General features: G+C 43.6%; 1 protein-coding gene across 3 annotated transcripts in view; it reads left to right on the top strand.

Moving 5' to 3' along the window:
- Positions 1-22,286, top strand: part of asphd2 (aspartate beta-hydroxylase domain containing 2) — a 48,489-nt gene that overhangs the window by 23,648 nt on the left and 2,555 nt on the right. Inside the window, exon 3 of one of the 3 annotated variants that reach the window (XM_078227263.1) lies at positions 19,535-19,648. The exons of 1 other annotated variant lie outside the window; for it this stretch is intronic. In XM_078227263.1, coding sequence (XP_078083389.1) covers positions 19,535-19,648 — 114 coding nt within the window. Of the gene's footprint in view, positions 1-19,534; positions 19,649-22,286 lie in introns of those variants that run through there. One more of the 3 variants, XM_078227265.1, reaches the window with a different exon arrangement.

The following is a 22,286-nucleotide window of genomic DNA, read 5'->3' as shown; positions in this document are numbered from 1 at the left end:
ATGTTTCTGTCCATACTGTTAGTGTGTATAGACTCATAGTCATACATTGCAGAAGAAGAACCTTCTCTCCATCGATTCTGCACCAGACAAATAACGACTACCAAACTCTCACTAATCCCATTTTCCAGCACTTGTCCCATATCCTTCAACATTATGATGTTTCAAGTCCTCATCCAAATACTTTTCCAAAGGTTCCAGGCAGTGCATTCCAGATTCCCACCAACTTCTGAGTGAAAAAACTGTTTTCTCAAATCCCCTCTGCATATTCTGCCCTTTACCCTAAAACTATACCCCCTCGTGATTGACTCCTCAACCATGAGTTCACTAATGTCCCTTAGGAAAGGAAATCTGCCGTCCTTACCAGGTCTGACCTACATGTGATTCCAGAGCCACAGTAATGTGGTTGACTCTCAACTGCTCTCTGAAATGGCTTCGCAAGCCACTCAGTTGTATCAATCACTACAAAGTCTCAACAAAAATGAAACCGGACGGCCTTAGATAGCACCTTCCAAACCCATGACCACTTCCATCTTGAAGGACAAGGGCAGCAGATACATGGGAACGCCACCCCTGCAAGTTCCCTCCAAGCCACTCACCATCCTGACTTGGAAATATATCACTGTTTCTTCGCAGCCGCTGGGTCAAAATCCTGGAATTCTCTCCCTAACAGCATTGTGGGTTAACCCACAACATGTGGACTGCAGCAATTCAAGAAGGCAGCTCACCACCACCTTCTCAAGGGCAACTAAATGCTGCTCAGCCAGCGATGTCCCACAAATGAATTTTAAAAAGCTGCTTCCTATTCACCCAGTCCACACCCCTCATTATCTTATACCCCTCAGTCATATGCTCCTCAACCTTCTCTGCTCTCGAGAAAACAATCCAAGCCTATCCAGTCTCTCCTTATAGCTCAAATGCTCCATCCCAAGCAACATCCTGGTGAATCTCCTCTGTACCCCCTCTGGTACTATCAGATCCTTCCTATAGTGAGGTGACCAGAACTGCACGCAGTACTCCAGCTGTGGCCTAATCAACGTTCTGTACAGCTCCAGCATTACCTCCTTGCTCTTGTACTCTATACCACTGTTTGTGTGCATCTCGCTGCCCTTTCTGTGCACCTTGCCCTTTTTGGCATTTTGTACTCTGTCCACTTGTCCCTTTTGTCCCACTTTATCTCTCCTTTGCCCCCATTGCTGATTTTTTTTTCTTCCAGTGGCTAGGGGCTGTTTCCCTGAGTCAGATTCAGGAAATTTCCCAACTCTGTACACCTGACTCGGGAGTGAAAGTTCAAACCTTTGGATAGAACATAGAAAAAATACAGCACAAACGGGCCCTTCGGCCCACAAGTTGCACCGGTCATGTCCCTACCTACCTAGGCTTATATATAGGCTTACCTATAACCCTCAATCCTATTAAGTCCCATGTACTCATCCAGAAGTCTCTTAAAAGACCCCATCGAGTTTGCCTCCACCACCACTGACGGCAGCCGATTCCACTCACCCACCACCCTCTGAGTGAAAAACTTACCCCTGACATCTCCTCTGTACCTACTCCTCAGCACCTTAAACCTGTGTCCTCTCGTAGCAGCCATTTCAGCCCTGGGAAAAAGCCTCCGAGAATCCACCCAATCTATACCTCTCAACATCTTGTACACCTCTATCAGGTCACCTCTCATCTTTCGTTTCTCCAAGGAGAAAAGACCGAGCTCCCTCAGCCTATCCTCATAAGGCATGCCAACCAATCCAGGCAACATCCTTGTAAATCTTCTCTGCACCCTTTCAATCATTTCCACATCCCTCCTGTAATGAGGCGACCAGAACTGAGCACAGTACTCCAAGTGGGGCCTGACGAGGGTCTTATAAAGCTGCATCATTATCTCCCGACTCCTAAACTCAATCCCTCGATTGATGAAGGCCAGCACATCATACGCCTTCTTAACCACCTCCTCTACCTGTGAGGCCGATTTAAGAGTCCTATGGACCGGACCCCAAGGTCCTTCTGATCCTCTACTCTGCTCAGAGTCTTACCCTTGATATTATACTCCTTCATCCCATTTGACCTGCCAAAATGGACCACTACACATTTATCCAGGTTGAAGTCCATCTGCCACTTCTCCACCCAGTCTTGCATCCTACCTATGTCACGCTGCAGCTTCTGACATCCCTCCAACCTATCCACAACACCACCAACCTTCGTGTCGTCGGCAAACTTACCAACCCATCCCTCCACTTCCTCATCCAGGTCATTTATGAAAATGACAAACAGCAAGGGTCCCAGAACAGATCCGTGGGGCACTCCACTGGTGACCAACCTCCATTCAGGTTGTCTACTCTGTTACTCCTACTTTTTCTAATTTTTAATGGTCCAAAGTAGCATGGCTGTTCTATAATAAACAACTCATTGGCCATGATTTATTGGCAACAGTTCAACAACTTATCACTCCAGTAGGTCATGAGGATAAATTCAGAATATTGGTTCCCACAGAAACCATAAATGGGCCTGCTGCTCTGTTAAAGGAGCATGGTGTTTGACTAACGCGAGCCACATTATGTTCAGTTGTAATGTGCAAAGTACTTTCAAGTATTAGATTATTTATAATTAATTTGCATACTTTACAAGCTCAGTATTTGCAACATAGAGGGTTGTATCTACTACAAACTACTTCACTGTTTCCAGAACACTCTTCAGGCCACCCACAGTTATGCATGTGCTTGAACCTTTTATGATTTTTAATATAAGGGCCTGTGTGTTTTCCATAAGGAAAAAGAAAAGGAAAAAGAAGGAAAAGGAAAAAGAAAAATTCACTTAGATCATGGCTGATTTATATCTTAACTCCATCTGAGCGTTAGTTCTCTAGAGAGTGAGTCTGGGGGATAAATGATGGGAAATAAGGAAATGGCGGATGAATTGAAAAGCCATTTTGCGTCTGTCTTCACGCTAGAAAGTAAAGTTTATTTATTAGTCACAAGTAAGGCTGACATTAATACTGCAATGAAGTTACTGTGAAACTCCCCAAGTCGCCACGCTCCGGCACCTGTTTGGGTCAACACACCTAACCAGCAAATCTATCAGACTGTGGAAGGAAACTGGAGCACACGGAGGAAACCCACGCAGACATGGGGAGAACGTGCAAATTCCACACAGACAGTGACACAAGCCAGGAATCGAACCCAGGACCCTGACGCTGTGAGGCAGCAGTGCTAACCACTGTGCCACCGTGCCGCCCCTCCCAGAAATGATTATGAAATAGCAGGTTAAAGGAGCTTAAAATGTTACAATCACCAGGGAAAGAGTACCGAGAAAATTATTTGAATTAAAAGCTGAAGTCTCCACGTCCTAATGCACTTTATCCTAGAGTCTTAAAAGAAGTGGCTGCTAAAGTAGTAGATGCATTGGTATTAATTTTCTAAAATTCTAGATTCTGGAAAAAGTCCCATCAGATTGGAAAATAGTAGATGTGACTTCTCTATTCAAGAAAGAAGAGAGACAAAAAGCTGCAGGCTTGGGACATTGTGGACTTGCTGGAATCTATTATTAAGGAGATTATAGCAAGGCACTTAAATCCCAATGCAATCAGGCAGACTCAACATATTTTGTAAAAGGGAATTCATGTTCGATTAATTTATTAGAGTTATTAGAGGGCCTGTTCCTGTGCTGTATTGTTCTTTGTTCTTTGAGAAAGTAACAAGAAATGGGGATAAAAGGAGCCTGTGCATGTGCTGATTTCCAGAAGGCATTTTACAAGGTGCCACATCAAAGGTTACTACGCAAAATAAGTGCTCATGGTATGGAGTAACATATTAGCATGGGTAAGGGGTTGGTTAGCTAACAGGAAGCAGAGTAGGTATAATGGCTTATTTTTGTGTTGGCAAGATGTGATGAGTGGAGTGCCACAGGGATCAGTGCTTGGGCCTCACCTGTTCACAAGTTACATCAATGACTTAATGAAGGCATTTGAACGTATGGTTACAAAATTTGCTGATGAATAACTTTCGTACCTACCTTTGTTTCATGAAGAGGACATAGGGAATCTGCATAGGGATATAGATAGGTTAAGTGAGTGGGCAAAAAATTGGCAGATGAAATATAAATGGAAAGATGTGAACTTGTCCACTTTGGCAGGCAAAATGGAAAAGGAACATATTATTTAAGTGGAGTTTGCAGAACTCGGTGCAGAGGCAGCTAGGTGTCCTGCAACATGAATCATAAAGAGTTGGTACGCAGGTACAGCAAGTGATTAGGAAACCAAATGGAATATGGCTGTTTGTTGCAAAGCAAATGGAATATAATAGTAGGGATTTTTGCTGCAGTTGTACAGGGCTTTAGTGAAACCACAACTAGAGCACAGTGTACAGAACTGTACTACCTATTTAAGAAAGAATATAAATGCATTAAAAGCAGCTCAGAGAAGGTTCACTCAGCTGATACCCAGGATTGCGGGGGGGGGCGGGGGGGGGGAATTATCTGATGAGGAAAGGTTAGACAGGCTGGGTCTGTATTTATTGGAGGTTTAGAAGACTGAGGGGTGATCATATTGAAAATATAAGATTCTGAGGGGACTTGATACTCTGGATGCTGAGAGGATGTTTCCACTTGTGGGAGAGACACAAACTAGGGGACACAATTTCAAAATAAGGTGGAGATGAGGAGAGTTTTTTTTATCAATGGGTTGAGAGTCCCTGGAGAGCGGTGGAGGCAGAATCATTGAGTATTTTTAAGTCAATATTTTTAAGAAGATAGATTTGTGACTAATAAGGGAGTCAGAGGTTATCGCGGGTGTCAGCGGGGTTGGTTAGATAGGTAAAAGTGATCAGTCCAGGCTTGGAAGGCCGAAGGGCCTGTTCCTGTGCTGTACTGTTCTTTGTTCTTTGTGCAGAATGTGGAACTGAGGCCACAATAGATCAATCATGATTTTATTGAATGACGGAGCAGGGTCAAAGGACCAATTGGACTACTCATGATCCTAATTTGTATGTGTATATCAGTTCATCTTGGTTTCATAGCCCTTATTACTCTTGCCTAACAAAAATCTATCAATTTCGGTTTTAAATTTTTCAGTTGACCTGGCCTTAACTGTTTCGGAGATGGGAGTTCCAGATTTCCAGTATACTTTTGCGTGAAGAAGTGCTTCTTGACATCATCCCTGAACCCATTAGCTCTATTATTAAGGTTGTACCTCCTGGTTCGGAACTGTCCCACCAGATGAAATAACCTTTCTATGTACCTCATGAAATTCTTTAATCATGTTAACCATCCCAGTTAGCTTTAATTTTACAAACTCCAGGGATTACAAACCTAATTAACATGTTATCATAATTTATTCCTTTTGGTCCTGATGTCACTCTGATGAATCTGCACTGCAGCCCAAGGCCAACATTTATTCCTTTTGGTCCTGATGTCACTCTGATGAATCTGCACTGCAGCCCAAGGCCAACATATCCTTCTTGAGGCGTGATACACAGAATTGAGTGCAGAACCTTAGATGGGGTCTAACCAGAGCTTTATGCAACTGGACCATAACTTCCACCCTTTGTATTACAGCCTTTTTGAGATAAGTGTCAACATTTAATTAGTCTTTTTAATTTTCTTTAGAACTTGTTCACTAGCTTTCAGTAATTTCTGTACTTGGACCACTAAATCTCTCAGCTCATCCATCATATCTATCTTTTCACCATTTATAAAATACTTTTTTGAGTTCAAAATAATGAGGTCTCACTTCCCCACGTTGAACTCCATCTGCCAATTCATTCACCAAATTCATCAATGACTCTTTGTAGTTCCCTGATATCATCCTCGATTATTTTCTATGACTCTTAACTTAGTGTCTACAGCAGACATAAACATGTGGCTCTATTCCTGCACCCAAGGCATTGATAAATAAAATGAAAACCTGCAGCCTTGGTTCAGATCCTTGAGTCTCACTGCTAGTTGCATCTTATCAATTGGAGTGCATACTCATAATCTACGATCTTTGTCTGCTACCCCCAACTAGTTCCGTTTCCAAACCATTGGATTGCTCTCATTTTTTGCATAAAGTCAACAGTGCAGAAAGAGGCCATTCAGCCCATCGAGTCTGCACTGACTCTGGCAGGCCCACCCCCTGCCCTACCCCCATAACCCCACATGTTTATCCCACTATTCTGCTTAACCTACACATCTTTGGACACTAAAGGATAATTTAGCATGGCCAATCCACCTAACCTGCACATCTTTGGACTTTGGAGTATGGGAGGAAACCGGAGCACCTGGAGGAAACCCACGTAGACCCAGGGAGAATGTGAAAACTGCACATAGATGGTCACCAACGACAGGACTTGAACCTGGGTCCCTGGCGCTATGAGGCAGCAGTGCTAACCACTGTGCCACCGTGCTGCTCCTAGTTTTGCAGACTGAGTTTTCTTTTCACTGCTTCAGTGAAAACTACATTCCCCTTTGAAGCTAGCTTATTTGCCCATTTTCTTCATGTTTTGTGATGGTGCTCACTCTTGATGGTGGTTTATGGTTCTGAAAATCTTGGTAGCTCTCCACTACCTCTCCCAAGAATCCATTCTTGAGGTGTGCACCTCTGATAAGTCATCTGGTTGATTTTCCCCTCCTTTGCACAGAGACACAACAACCGCCTTGATGATACCATCCAGAGAGAAGGAAAAAACCTTGGACCTTCTGATCTGCGTGGTATAATGACAGAACTGAACCATCCTAGAATGGTTACAGCAGAGTAGGAGATGTCGTGCTCTGCAAGAGCAATTCAGCTGGCATCACACCCCTCTCTTTTCCTGTAGCATTGCAGATTTTTTCTCTTCACATAATTATCCAATTCCCTTTTGAAAACCACGATTAGTCTGCCTGCACCACCGTCTCAGGCAGTGCATTTCAGATGTGAACCACAGGCTGTGTAAATACGTTTTTCCTCATGTGCTATTGATCTTTCACCAACCACTTTAAATGGATTTCTAGCCTTTTTACCATTTTGAACTGTTACGACCCCAGCTGATGTTGCTACTGGACAGACAGAGACCCGAGCAGAACCCTGGCTCGATAGATCTTAACTAACATTTTTTGTTTAGAGACATGGATGTACAGAATCGCAGGACTACTGATGAACTTTTAACCAAAGAATAAAACATTTATTAAATGAAAAGATTGACTTTTCTTCACCCCAGCTGTGTATATATATATATATATATATATACCATTACAAATACACACAGGTTTATAAGTATAACACAAGTAACAGTTTATCTTGTATTCGGATCTTCTCGGTAAGTACACAGTTCATGTAAACCAATAGGCCAACTGTGGCCAGATGCACTCTGAACCAAGTGGCAGGTGCCACCTGAAACACCTTCTGTGGATTTCTCATCAAATCGTTTTCTGCAGTTCCCTAGTCTTGTCTTAACTTCTCCTGAGTCAAGTTTAAAAGCTAACTTCCAAGTTCTTTCTGTCCTAGGGTGCTAAGCAACAACTTAGTTTTCCTTTAAGCCCTGTTTGCATTCATGTTGCAAACTCTCATTTACCATTACAGGCTCCTGAACCAAACTGAAGTTATTAACCCTTTCAAATGCAGAACCACAAATTTAAACTTACTTGGTGGCACAGTGGTTAGCACTGCTGCCTCACAACACCAGGGGCCCAGGTTGGATTCCCGGCTTGGGTCACTGTCTGTGCAGAGTCTGCACGTTCTCCTTGTATCTGCGTGGGTTTCCTCTGGCTGCTCCGGTTTCCTCCCGCAGTCCGAAAGACGTGCTGGTTAGGTGCATTGGCCATGCTAAATTCTCCCTCAGTGTACCCGAATAGGTGCCATTGTGTGGCAACTAGGAGATTTTTGCAGTAACTTCATTGCAGTGTTAATGTAAGCCGACTTGTGACACTGATAAATAAACTTCATAAACTTGAAATTTAGTTCAAGCTATGCCTTATTTCTAATATCCACAGATACAAATATAGATTATTTAAAACTACTTCTGTTTCCTGATAGGACACTTTCTCCCTACCTGCTCTGTCTAGGCTCCTCATTATTCTGAACACATCTCAATTCTCTTTGCTAAGAAGGGCAACCCCAGCTTTTCCAATCCAACCACATAACTGAAGTCCGTTATTCCTGGAATCATTTTTGTGAATTTTTTGTGCTGTCTTAAGTTTTTACGTCTTTCCTGAAGTGCAGTGCCCAGAACAGGACACGATATTCCAGTTCAAAACAAAGTTAATGGTTCATCTTAACAACTTTATCTTTGTACTCAATGCCTCTATTTATAAATCAGGGTCCCATATGCCTTGCTAACTGCTTTCTCAACCTGCCCAGCTGCTGAAGTGTGTTTTGTTTCTCATGCGCACTGTTGCCACTGTGCCTCAGTGGCGAATGTTTAGGTTGGTGGGTGAGGTTCCGATCAAGTCCTGGATGGCGTCAAGCTTCTTGAATGTTGTTGGGAGCTACACTGATCCAGGCAAGTGGAGAGTATTCCATCATTCTCCTGACTTGTGCCTTGTCTTTGGGGAGTCAGGAAATAGATCCTCTTTGTAGCTTTCCCAGCCTCTGACCTGCTCTTGTGGCCACCATCTTTATATGGCTGGTCTAGTTCAGTTTCTGGTCAGTGAAATGTTTGGGGATTCAGTGATGGTAATGCCACTGAATGTCAAGGATAGATGATGAATCTCTGTAGTTGGAGATGACCATTGCCTGACAGTTTTGTGGCACCAATGTTACTTGCCAGTTACCAAGCAAAGCATGAATGTTTTATGGGTATTGCTGCATATGGGTACAGACTGCTTCAGTATCTGAGGAGTCTGGGGATACTGAACATTCTGTAATCATTGAACATTGCTACTGCTTACTGGAAAACTCCGGACAGAGTTAATATTTCAGGTGAGTCGCCCTTCGACAAGTATAGCAAGCTAAGAACACAAGGAAAGATCTTTGATAGGATGGAAGGCATGGGAAATAAAAATGACAGGATGGACCACGCTCCATAGTATTATACATTCAGGTATGAGATGGTAAACTGCTTCTTGCCAGACCTGATGATTATGGCACTGAATAACTACGTGGGACATCATGGCCTGTCATCTTCTAGTTTGCTCGGCCATTTCCCTTTCTGGCTCCCTTATGTCTCATACACTGACTTTCTCTTCATCTGGATTTATGCCAGCTATATTGTGGGAAAGCTTCTGAAAATTGGGGGTTTTGAGATCTGCCACCATTTTATCATTGGAAATGCTGATTGCATCAGCCAAACACTGCTACTACCTGGCACTCTCTGCCCCCTCCCCCCAACCTGTCATAGGCATTTAAAACCATCAGCACCATACCATTTTTAACTCCCCAACAGGATGCTTGCAGTTTGAGATGGCATTACCACAAACATAATGTAAAATAAGGTATTGTGGCAAGCTTTTGGCCTGCCACATGGGCAAAAGGATAACCTTACTACAATGTAGAGTCTCACTCGAGGAATGCCGAGTTCAACAAGCTACCCATAGGGAGTGGGTGCACTCCGTACCTATGGGAGTAGGAAATGATGGGAGGAAAAGAATGAGAAAATCATCTTGTTTAGGGAATTTTAAACACGTATCTGGAAACAGATGTACCCTACTTAGAGCAGCAGAGTTTCAGTATAAATGAGTCACAACTCCCCTGTGTTTATACTTGACATTTGAATGCCAACACAGATACAACTAAAAAGGGGAGATACTTGACTCACCTTGCATATATTTGGGTAGATTTCAGCCCACAATTTTGCCAATTAATGTCTAGTTCTGACAAGGATATGAATAGACAAGGTGAAGGTATTATGTGAACCTTGTAATTGTGACTTGAGCATTTTCTGAAGCATAAATTCATCCTTGACATCTGGTATTTCCGATGTGGTGAACTTTTAAACATGGTTTATGAAATTTCCTTTAATGAATGAATGGAAGTGCTGCCTAAGTCAGGATTAAAATTTGAGGAGCATGATGTCCTAGAGTCGATCCCCTGCTTGTGGTGAGTTAGTGTAGATCAACTAGGGCTATAGTTGGCTATTGCGACTCTAGAGAAGAATGGGAAAGAATCAGCCAGAGCTTCTGTTCCTGATTGCTGTCCATTTGCTGGTAATTGTATGTATGCATGTGTTTGCAAAAGGTACGGGGAAGGGAAGGTTTAGAGGGAGGATTGCCACATTCTGTGGATCTGTACTCATCCGGGAGAAAATTTGACAAAAAGGGTTTAAAACGTAAAAAGAATATTCCAGGATAAAATGCTAAACTGAGATTAGTCTTGAGTTTTCATAACAGAATTAAAGTTTATTTATTAGTTACAAATAAGGCTTAGATTAACACTGCAATGAAGTTACTGTGAAATTCCCCTAGTCGCCACAGTCCGGCGCCTGTTCAGATCAATGCACCTAACCAGCATGTCTTTCAGAATGTGGGAAGAAACCGGAGTACCCGGAGGAAACCCACGCAGACACGGGGAGAACGTGCAAACTCCACACAGACAGTGACCCAAGCCGGGAATCGAACCTGGGTCCCTGGTGCTGTGAAGCAGCAGTGCTAACCACTGCACTATACATTCTTTATTCTCTCCTGAAGGTAGTGAATTTTTCTGGGGTTTGATCCCATGCTGCCCATGAATACTTTTTCCTTCATTTAATGTACAATTTGGACCATTTAGGATAAAACATATCAAGTGCTGTGGAATAGAATACATCTCTTTATGCACAATATCCACACCAAGTATAGCAGGAGGGAAATGCAGAGTAAACACGATTTGCATCTACCCAATAGAGTGCCCTAACCACCCAACAAAGTGCCTTAATCTAGTACAGCATCATTGTGACATTTTTAATTCCCACACTTTCCTTGCAGCTTGTGTATGCTCATTTGCCAGTGCTAGACCACTTCGTCTCTGTTGTTGACAGTTTGTATTTTGCGTCTATGCTTACAAAATCATGCACTTTTCTTCCATCCTGAACACTATTTATGTTCAGATTTACAGACATTTTCTTTGGGAGTTTTTGCAATTTCGGAAGATAGAATAGGATCAGGTCATTCAGCCACTTGAGCCTGTTCTGCTGTTCAGATAGATCATGATTGATCTGTACCTCAGCTCAATTTTCCTGCTTTTGCTCCGTATATTTTGACAGCTTTAACTAACAACATCTCTCGATCTTGATATGAAAGTTTTAATGGACTCAGCATCAACAGTATTTTAGGAGAGGGTTCCAATTTCCTGTTATATATTTAAGTGATTACATGATTGCTGTGAGAATTGGTCACATGATTTGATGTAATTGGGGTATTTCACAGGCTCCTGCTTAGTTTCATTTAGTGCTCCGTTCAGGCAACAGCTCCTTCAATAAATCTGTCATTGTTAGTTTAAATCTACATGTGCAAACCACATCTTTTTCTCTTTGTGTAAAACCCACAACCCCTAAAATAGTTAGGTCATTACATTACATTTCCAGTATAATAATGAGAAAAAAATAAGCCAGGTAACTTTAGACCAGTTAGTCTAATGTCAGAAGTAATGATAAATGAAAGTGAGGGATAACTTTGTCCATAATTGCCACTTTTCATATGTGCGTTTTCAATTAGTTAGCTACCAAGAATGAAAATACTTCCTTCCCCCCTCCACACGGAGGCACAGTGGTTAGCACTGCTGCCTCACAGTGCCAGGGACCCGAGTTCAATTCCCAGCTTGGGTCACTGTCTGTGCAGAGTCTGCGCGTTTTCCCCATATCTGCGTGGGTTTCCTCCGGGTGCTTCAGTTTCCTCCCACAGTCCAAAAGACATGTTGGTTAGGTGCATTGGCCATGCTAAATTCTCCTTCAGCGTATCCAAACTGGCGCTGGAGTGTGGCAACCATGGGATTTTCACAGTAGCTTCATTGCATTGTTAATGTAAGCCCATTTGTGACACTAATAAATAAACTTTAAACTATCGTAGGGGCATTGAATGCAATTTGAGTGCTATAAGCTGTTGGACTAGGAAACATGACTAACTCACTATAAACCTATCATGAAATCTGGGATCTTCCTAGTCTGTGAGGTAAGGTACCATTTATCCACCAAACCACTGAGGAAGCTCTGTCTGCTCTCAAATTGAATTATTATCTTGTCACCATTGTTTCAAGAAAGATGTGCTTAAATCCTGGAAAGGTTTCCTCTAAACAAAAATATCCACTGTAATCACATTATCAACTTGTCTACAGTAACCCACATTTAATCTTTCCTGTCATGAGGCAAATTATTGCGGTGTAACTGTTACACTCTTGGCTTCAGCATCTTTCATAACGTTTTCTTTTGAATATTTTAGTAAAGTGAGGGATTGATTGTACTGCAAAATGAAACAATTTCCACTTCCAGTGGGAAAATACAACGAGAATTTACAAAAATTGTTCCAGGGATGAGGAACTTCATTTCTGAAGAGAGATTGGAGAAGATAGATAGGACTGTCTTCTTTGGATAAAAGAAGGCTGAGTGGAGATTTGATAGAGGTATTCAAAATCATGAGGGACCGGGACAGATTAGACAGGGAGAAACTGTTTCCACTCGTGAAAGAATCAAGAATGAGAGGTCACAAATTTGAAGTATTTGGCAAAAGAAGCAAGAACGACATGAGAAAAGAATTTTCTCTCGGCAAGCAGTGAAGGTCTGGAATGCACTGCATGAGAGTGTGGTGGGGACAGGTTCCATGGAAGCATTCGAAAGGTGATTAGACTTACCTGAAATGGAAGAACGTGCAAGGTTACAGGGAGATGGCAGGAGAATGGGACTAAGTGAATTGCACACTTGGAAAGCCAGTGCAGACATGATGGGCTAAACGACCTCCTTTTGAGCTGTAACAATTCTGAAATTGAACTCCTAGTGCCTTGCATGAAGCACTCCCTGATCAGGAATAACACATCACATGTGAAGTAAAACATCCTCAATTCTGCTCAATGTCTTTGCAATAGTGCACCCTATTGCGGAGTATGGCATTTTTCCATTTCTCAAACACAGCAAATCATCCTCAGGCCTGCTCTCTGATTTTAACCAGTGCTCAATTAAGAAATACATCCCTTGCCGCTTTGAATTGGTTGGACACTGCTCAAACTCACTTGAACTTGCACTTACAATCAGAGGACACTTTCGCCTATCAGTCTGGAGTGGATTCAAATACAAATTGCATAGTGGAAGTCTAGTATTGATACTGTCCATTCCCACTTACCTATGTCCTAAGAAATTGGCACTGCCAGACTCTAGATTAACTTCAGTGTGTAAATCTGGTGGTGTTAATAATACCACTTTCTGGAAGAACTTGTTAATTATCTGTGTTTGAATACTACTACTTGATGTCTTGGTTGACCTATGATATTCCTGTACTGTGCTGGAACCAACTATCAACTGACACATTAAGCAGTCAGGTATCTCCCTAAATGTTGGCACGAATTGCAAAATGTACAAGCAATCGTGAATTGTTCAGTAAGCTTCACTATTCAGAAACTGCCACTTGAATTTTAGCCCATCTGGCCTGCTTCCCCCATACCTCAAGTAAAACTGATATTGGACTCTACCCTATCCATCTTATTTCTTAAGAAAAATTTCTGTACCCTCCCCGGTCACCGAAGGTAATCAAGCTAAACTCCAGAATATTGCAGCATCCAGCCATATTTGCTGTTCAAACCTGGCACGCAGCCCTAACCTAGCACAGTTTACACTGTTAGAGTTTCTGCGAAGTTAGAATGAGAGATCAAGAGAACCCAGTGGAACTTCTCACCCACAAGGTCAACTATTTGCTTATATTTAATGATGAGTGAAACTGAATTATTTTTAGGAGATAATGGAACAAAATGGGCCTAAATCTGCCTGATACATCTTTACTTGGCACTGCTGTTTGTTTTAGATGTTAGGTGCTAAATATCACAGTTGACATTCTTTATTGGTGTGATGTTTGTAATAGAAGTGATGAAAATTATGCTGTTCTGTAAATAAATAGGTTAAGAGCCAACATTTTTAACATCATTCTTCATCCCAATGTTACTGAGCAATAATTTGTGGATCTTACATTCATAGAGTTATGGAGCACTAAAGGAGATGATTTGGCCCAATTTAGCACTGACTCTCTGAAAGGGCTATCCAATTAGTTCCTCTCCCTTGTTTTTTCCACATTGCCCTACAATCTTACCTTTTTTAAGTACATATTCAACCCCTTTTGAAAGTTCCAGCTGAATCTATTTCTACCACCTTTTCAGACAGTGCATTGCAGATGATAAGTTGCTGAGTTAATAGAAGTGGCTTCACACCAGCTTCTTTGCTAATTATTTTAAATCTGTCGCTGCTGGTTATTAATTTTTTTTGAATTTGTTTTGGGATCTGTAATTGCACTTCATCAGCTGATGGTGAGCACCTGAACCTTTGCATTCTGGTGTAGGTGTGCCTACAGTGCTGTTCAGGAGAAAGTTTAAGGATTTGATTGACCAAGTGACAGTGAAGGAACAGCGGTATAGTTCCAAGTCAGAGTGGTGTGTGTCTTGTCAGGAAACTTGCAAATGACAGTGGTTCAATGCGTGTATGACTTTAATGCTGTCCTTAGTGCTTCTAGGAGCCACTGGGCATTCTTTGCATCCCCCCCCCCCACCCCCCAACCACCCTACTGTGCCACAACCTTTGGTGAATCTGTCCTGGATATTCCCAGCGATAGTGATGGAGGAGTCTGGGAGATAGCCCATCGCTCATAATGTGTGATTTGGTGAGTACCTGTCAAACTATTGCTTGGCTAGTCTGTGGGGCATCTCTCCTAATTTTGGCACAAGTCCCCAAATATTAGTGAGGGGAACTTTGCAGGGCCGACTGGGCAGGATGCATCTTTGTTGTTTCCAATTCCTAAGATCAAGGTTTTCTGGTAATGGTGGGACCCGCCGCAGGAAATTCGGTGACTCAGCCAAAAGTCCATTGACTTTCGGTAGGACTGGGTGATGCCGGCAGTGGGCGGGGCGGGTCTGAAAATCCCAGCCTAGGCCAATGGCAGGCGGTCTTTCCAGTTTTATGCTTCTTCAGATTAGGATACAACCAGGCCATTTCAGAGGGGCTACATATTTTAGTGCCAGTGAAAACAGTTTTTCTCTACCTAGCAGAACTCCACATGATTTTGAACACCTCTGTTAAATCTCCCCTTAACCTTCTCAGCTCTAAGGAAGACAATTCCAGCTTTTCCAGTCTCTCCGAATGCCCCTCATCTTTGGTGCTGTTATGGTAAAACCTCCTCTGTGTGCTCTCACCAATTCCTTGATGCAGCATTGTGCCCAGAATAAGATCCAGTTCAGTGCTCAAATTAAGGTCTAACCAGTGATTTATAAAAATAAAAATTGGCACTTTCCTTTTTTCTGTGCTTCCATAACACATTGATGTCAATGATAGTGAGATGCATGTGTCATTGCTCTCTCATCAGCAATAGGTGACAGAAGCACTTTGGTCAGCTTAATGTTAGTTTTCCAGAATGCTAATACTCCTACTTCCCATTTGCAAACTTCGGGTACTTATCAAAGGCATCAACACCTTATCTGGACAGTCTTCATCGGTTCTCAGCAGAAGGGAGAGTCAACTATCTTGGATCAAGCCTGTAGAGTTTATATTTTAGGAACATGAGTCACTCACGCAGCCGCTCGAGCTTGTTTATGTTGTTTCCTGAGGAGTTTCCTGAGGAGTGGGTGGAATTTACAAATTTTGCTGTGAAATCGGTGTATTTTGTTGCTGCATGTATTTCATGTAAAATTAAACCAACTTGTCAACTTACAATCAATTACAATTAAAAACAGCGGAACCCACATGGTAGCATTTAGGAGATTACAGGAGCCAAGTGCACAAGTTTTATTTTATAACTCATAGAATCATAGAGGTTTACAGCATGGAAACAGGCCCTTCAGCCCAACTTGTCCATGTCGCCCTTTTTTTTTTAAAACCCCTAAGCTAATCCCAATTGCCCGCATTTGGCCCATATCCCTCTATACCCATTGTACCCATGTAACTATCTAAATGTTTTATAGAGATTTTATAATAATGATATTTTCAAGAAACATATTCACAGCCTGATGGTTGAAGGGTAGTGTGACAAGCATTTAAAAAATCATATATAAACCAAGTTATCAAGTGAAGAATATGTAACATGGTTCTGTTCAACTAAGTACTGAATGGATGGCAAAACGCAATCAGAAACATGGGAAATGCATGTCCACTTGTAGGAGTGGACTGAGATGATGAACTTTGGAGAAAAGCACAAGGTTTAAAGTTAGAGTTTATTTATTAGTCACAAGTTTTTTTTTATTTGTTCCCAGGACATAGGCATCGCTGGCTGGCCAGCATTTATTGTCCATCCCTAGTTGCCCGAGAGCAGTTGAGAGTCAACCACATTGTTGTGGCTCTGGAGTCACATGTAGGCCAGACCAGATAAAGACGGCAGATTTCCTTCCCTAAAGGACATTAATGAACCAGATGGGTTTTTTCGACAATTGACAATGGTTTCATGGTCATCAGTAGATTCATAATTCCAGATTTTTTAAAAAATTCAAATTCCACCATCTGCCGTGGTGGGGTTCGAACCCAGGTCCCCAGAACATTAGCTGAGTTTCTGGATTAATAGTCTAGTGATAGTACCACTAGGCCATCGCCTCCCAGGTAAGGCTTACATTAACACTGCAATGAAGTTAGTGAAATTCCCCTAGTCGCCACATTCCAGTGCCTGTTCGGGTCAATACACCTAACCAGCACATCTTTCAGACTGTGGGAGGAAACCCACGCAGACACGGGGAGAACGTGCAAACTCCACACAGACAGTGACCCAAGCCAGAAATTGAACCCGAGTCCCTTGCTCTGTGAGGCAGCTGTGCTTACCACTGTGCCACCATGCTGCCCCTCGTCCGTAGAAGAGTAGTATCTGGATTAGCGTCAATGATAATATGGACAATTTTATGACTTCCCATTTTTTGCAGAACATTATGGATAGCCTCTTTCACGTTGGTTTCAAGTTCGAGCTGCAACAAAGCCTTGCAGTAGAAATTGTGATTCTGGTGCGCCTGCAAAAAAGTTGTTGCGCTGATGAGGACATGCTTTGTTGCGGTAGGCATTGTAGGCTGAGGTATGCAGCATAGTAGTCTGTGCGATCCCATGCACATTTTTAGAAGATGCTTGGCTGAGCGTTCCGCCAAACCATTTGACCACGAATATTGGAGTCTGTTCGTCCCATGTGCGTGGGTTTCCTCCCGGTGCTCAGGTTTCCTCCTACAGTCTGAAAGACGTGCTGGTTAGGTGTATTGACCCGAACAGGCACTGGAATGTGGCGACTAGGGGAATTTCACTAACTTCATTGCAGTGTTAATGTAAGCCTTACCTGGGAGTTGCGAAGTTCAGCAAAGACAAATTGACAAGTCTTCGTGGGATGCCTTGTGTGGTGAAATATCTGTTAAGCTTGATGATTGCTGGTTTCCTCTCAGGTTTGGCGGGTAGGCAAGTTCAAACTACACGGAATACAAATCAACTAAGACTAAATGTTGTTTACTATTCCACCTGCAGATGTCGGCTGCTGTGAATGCCTGTGGGAGGTCCGGGACCTTGTGTAGTTGCAGCAGTTCTTTTGCATGATGCGACTTAAGTGCATTGCACCGTTATAGATTTCCCTTTTATGTCGGTGTACGTGGAGGGGCCAGGACAGTGATTCCTTGGCCTTGTATCTGGTTGCTTCCATCCTGGGGTGCCCTTGGTGAAGTTGTGTGTATTACCTCTGGAGAGCAGTAGGGATGATGAATCGGTGGCCAGGCAGTATCAGTCCATCTTGTACGGTTAGTTCATCTCTGATGGTGAAGAATGTGCCGAGCTCTTGGGAAGCCCCCTTGAGGATTCTGACCAGCCCCTCATGATGATGTTGTGCAATTGACAAAGGTGAAATCATGCTTGACAAATCTATTGGAATTCCTTGAGGATGTAACTAGTAGAGTTGACTGAGGAGGACTAATGGACATGGTTTATTTAGACTTTCAGAAGGCTTTCAATGGGTCTCACACAGCAGACTACTATGTAAAGTTAAAGCACGTGGGATTGCGTTTAATGTCTTGAGATGGATAGAAAGCTGGTTAGCACATAGGAAGCAAAGAGTTGGCATAAATGGATCTTTTTCTGACTGGCAATCAGTGAATAGTGGGGCACCACAGGGAACTGTGCTCAGACCCCAACTGTTCACACAATATATTAATGATTTGGAAGAGGGAATTAAATGTATTATCTCCAGATTTGCAGACAATACAAAGTTGGGTACGAGGGTGAGCTGTGAGGAGAATGCAGAGATGCTTCAGCGTGATTTGAACAGGCTGAGTGTGTGGGCATCTGCATGGCAGATGCAGTATAATGTGGATAAATGTGAGGTTATCCACTTTGGTAGCAATAATAGGAAGATAGATTATTACTTGAATGGGTGTAAATTGAGAGAGGTGAATACTCAGTAAGACCTTGGTATCCTCATGCATCAGTCACTGAAAGTAAGCATGCAGGTACAGCAGGCAGTAAAGAAGGCAAATGGTATGTTGGCCTTCATAGCGAGAGGATTTGAGTATAAGGATGGGGATGTTTTGCTGCAATTGTATAGGATGTTGGTGAGCCCACATCTGGAGTATTGTGTGCAGTTTTGGTTCCTTTTGAGGAAGGATGTCCTTGCTATAAGGGAGTACAGCGAAAGTTTACCAGGTTGGTCTGTCATATGAGGAGAGACCAAATTGGTTAGGATTATATTCACTGGAGTTTAGAAGAGGGGATCTCATAGAAACTTATAAATTCTAACAGACAGGATAGATTCAGAAAGAATGTTCCCAATGGGAGTCCAGAATTAGGGGCCATAGTTTGATTATAAGGGGTAAATCTTTTAGAACTGAAGTGAGGAGAAATTTCTTCCCCCCGGGGGGTGGTGAATGTGTGGAATTCACTCCCACTGAAAGTACTTGAGGCCAAAACATTACCTGATTTCAAGAAGAAATTAGATCTCGCTTTTGAGGCTAAAGGGATCAAGGGATATGGGTGGAAGGGGGGTATCAGGATATTGAATTCGATGATCATCCATGATCAAAATGAATGGTGGAGCAGACTTGAAAGGCTGAATGGCCTACTCCTGCTTCTAGTTTCTATGTTTCTAAAATACTTAAACATGACAAAGTATAATTCTTAACAGCTGGATATCTCTGTTGTTCCATTTTAGCAGTATTCCCCCATAGACATAACTCCCTTCTTCAGAATTAGTTAGTACTGCCTAGGAGGCGATAGAGGCGAAGTACCTGGATGAGCACTTGGCATGCCATAATGTACATGGCTATGGGCCAAGTGCTGGTAAATGGGATTAGGTGGGAGGTCAGGTGTTTCTGACGTATTGGTGCAGATTCAATGGGCCGAAGGACCTCATCTGCATTGTTTGATTCTATAAGTTATATGGTTAGCACTTATAGTGTTGTTTTTCACATTTGATCCTGTTGTGCTTTCTACTGTCTGCACTGTTACTGTTGGTCTGCAATGTTTATTGTCACTATGGTCTCCTGCTATTGCAGGTTTAAAGGTTCCCAGCAGCTGTGAACTGGTGGTAGGTGGGGAGCTGCAATGCTGGGCAGAAGGGCGCTGTTTGCTGTTTGATGATTCCTTCCTACATACAGCATTCCACGGAGGCAAGTATATTGCTAACTGTCAGTGATTATTTTAACCTCTTATCTCTAAATTCTCATTCTTGTCTTCAAACCCCTCTTGGTCTCGCTCCTCCCCATCGCTGAAATATCCTCCAGTTCTACAACCCCCTGAGCTTTCTGTGTCTCTGCAATTCTGGCTCTTGATTTCTTCGTCCTCCCATTGGTGATTGTAGCTTCAATAGTCTAGGTCCTCCGCTCTGGAATTCCTGCTCTTAAATCTCTGTCTCTCTTAACCTTTCCTCCTTTCAGACACCTTAAAATCTACTACTTTGACCCAGTTTTTGTTCTTGTGGACTAATAAAGCCTTACTTAGGGCGGCACGGTAGCACAGTGGTTAGCACTGCTGCTTCACAGCTCCAGGGTCCTGGGTTCGATTCCCGGCTCGGGTCACTGTCTGTGTGGAGTTTGCACGTTCTCCTCGTGTCTGCGTGGGTTTCCTCCGGGTGCTCCGGTTTCCTCCCACAGTCCAAAGATGTGCGGGTTAGGTTGATTGGCCAGGTTAAAAATTGCCCCTTAGAGTCCTGAGATGCGTAGGTTAGAGGGATTAGCGGGTAAATATGTAGGGGTAGGGCCTGGGTGGGATTGTGGTCGGTGCAGACTCGATGGGCCGAATGGCCTCCTTCTGCACTGTAGGGTTTCTATGATTCTTACGTGTCTTGTTCTCAAATTTTATCTGCTATTACTTTGATGAACTGTTACAATCCCTGTTAATGTTACTACTGGGCAAGTCAGATCCCAGAGTGACAAAGACTTTGACAAAGGGTCATCTGGACTCCAAATGTCAGCTCTTTTCTCTCCTTACAGATGCTGCCAGATCTACTGAGACTTTCCAGCATTTTCTCTTTTGGTCCCAGAGTGAAATCTGGCTTGATAGATTCTAACTTTTATTTTTTTTTAGAAACCATGGAGGGCAGTTGCTATACACATTCACAGGAGTCTGCTGTGTACTTTTAACACGAAGAATAAAGGGGGTGATTCTCCCAACCTGCTGCGCTGCTTTTCTTAGAATCTTAAAATCTTAGAATCCCTACAGCACAGAAAGAGGCCATTTGGCCCAAGCAGCAGTGCTAACCACTGTGCTAGCGGGCCAAGAGACTCAAGCAGAGGCATTTTCGCGGGCTCCCTGCTGGGCGCCATGGCCTCTGTGAGCCTCTGGCAGCCCTGCATAAATTATTCAAATTCTCATTTCAATATATTTTAAATATCATTAGCTGGCCCGGGACTGAAATCTCCAGGCCCACTAGCATCCCCCTCACCCCCGGCCAGGAGTGATTCACTCCAGCGGCGTTTACTATAGCCCCCCACTTGCGGGGAGCTGACGGCCAGCCCGCTGGGGTGAAGGGCGGCCATTGAGTCCTCTCAGGGTGTCCGGCACCAGGGGACACCACCTTGGCAGTACCAACTTGGACCCCCCTGGCACTGCCCAAGGGACAAAGTGGCAATGCCCAGAGGGCACCTTGGCACTGCCCACCGGGCACCCAGCGGGGGAGATCAGTGGGGAAAGGGGTCCCACTGCCACTCTGCACGCGAACTGAGTGACAGAGGGAGGGAGGCCAACAATTGGGCTGGACATGAGGGGGGTGGGGCAGGCCGCTGGGGGAGTCAGGGCTGCAGGGGATGTGTTGTTACTGCGGGGAGGGAGGTGTTGAGGCTGCTAGTGCGGGGGGCTTGGGAATGGGGGGGACATTGAGGCAGGCTGAAGGCGGTGGGCGGGGGGGGTCAAGGCTGGCCTGGACACGTTCGGGGAGGCCAGCGATCAGGCCATGGGGAAGTCAGAGAGCCAGCGATGAGGGGTTGCGAGGCTGGCCAGCGATCGGGAGGCTAGCAGTGTGGGGCAACTGCGTATGCACCGATCTCGGCGCTGACAAATCGGCGCATGCACAGTGGCCCACTCAGCACTATGCTGCCGGCCCCTCCAGTGGGAATAGGCCCCACTCCCTGAATTTCAGCATGATTCACGCCTAGGCACTGTGCAGTGCACAAGTGTGTGGAAGATTCATTTTGAAAACTCCCGCTGAAAAAAACAGTGAGATTTACTCCAGTTTTTACGTGAATTCGACACTTAGAATTTTTGGGGGGAGAAATGCCCCAAAATGTTGATTAAACAAGAAAAATTAAATGTAATACACTGGACAAAAATGTTGGTAAGATTTCAATACAGTATAGTAAGTGAGTCAAATTAAACTTAAAAGCTATGCATTATTCCTTATAGAAGTGCCTAGGGTGTTTAATGTGCTTAATGACCTGTTTCATTGTTAAAGTTTTTAAAGTTTATTTATTAGTGTCATTGATAGGCTTACATTAACACTGCAATGAAGTTACTGTGAAACTCACCTAGGTGCCACACTCCAGCGCCTGTCCGGGTGCACTGAGGGAGAATTTAGCATGGCCAATGCACCCTAACCAGCACATCTTTCCGACTGTGGGAGGAAACTGGAGCACCCGGAGGAAACCCACGCAGACACGGGGAGAACATGCAGACTCCGCACAGACAGTGACCCGAGCCAGGAATCAAACCCGGGTCCCTGGCGCTGTGAGGCAGCAGTGCTAACCACTGTGCCACCATGCCACCCATTACTAGTTTCGATCTGATTCCAATGCACTCAGATGGCTATTTGAT

Source organism: Mustelus asterias, chromosome 13 (assembly GCF_964213995.1).
Source record: "Mustelus asterias chromosome 13, sMusAst1.hap1.1, whole genome shotgun sequence".
NCBI lineage: Eukaryota > Metazoa > Chordata > Chondrichthyes > Carcharhiniformes > Triakidae > Mustelus > Mustelus asterias.
Note: the sequence above shows the minus strand (reverse complement) of the source record. Positions and strands in the feature narration are given on the sequence as shown.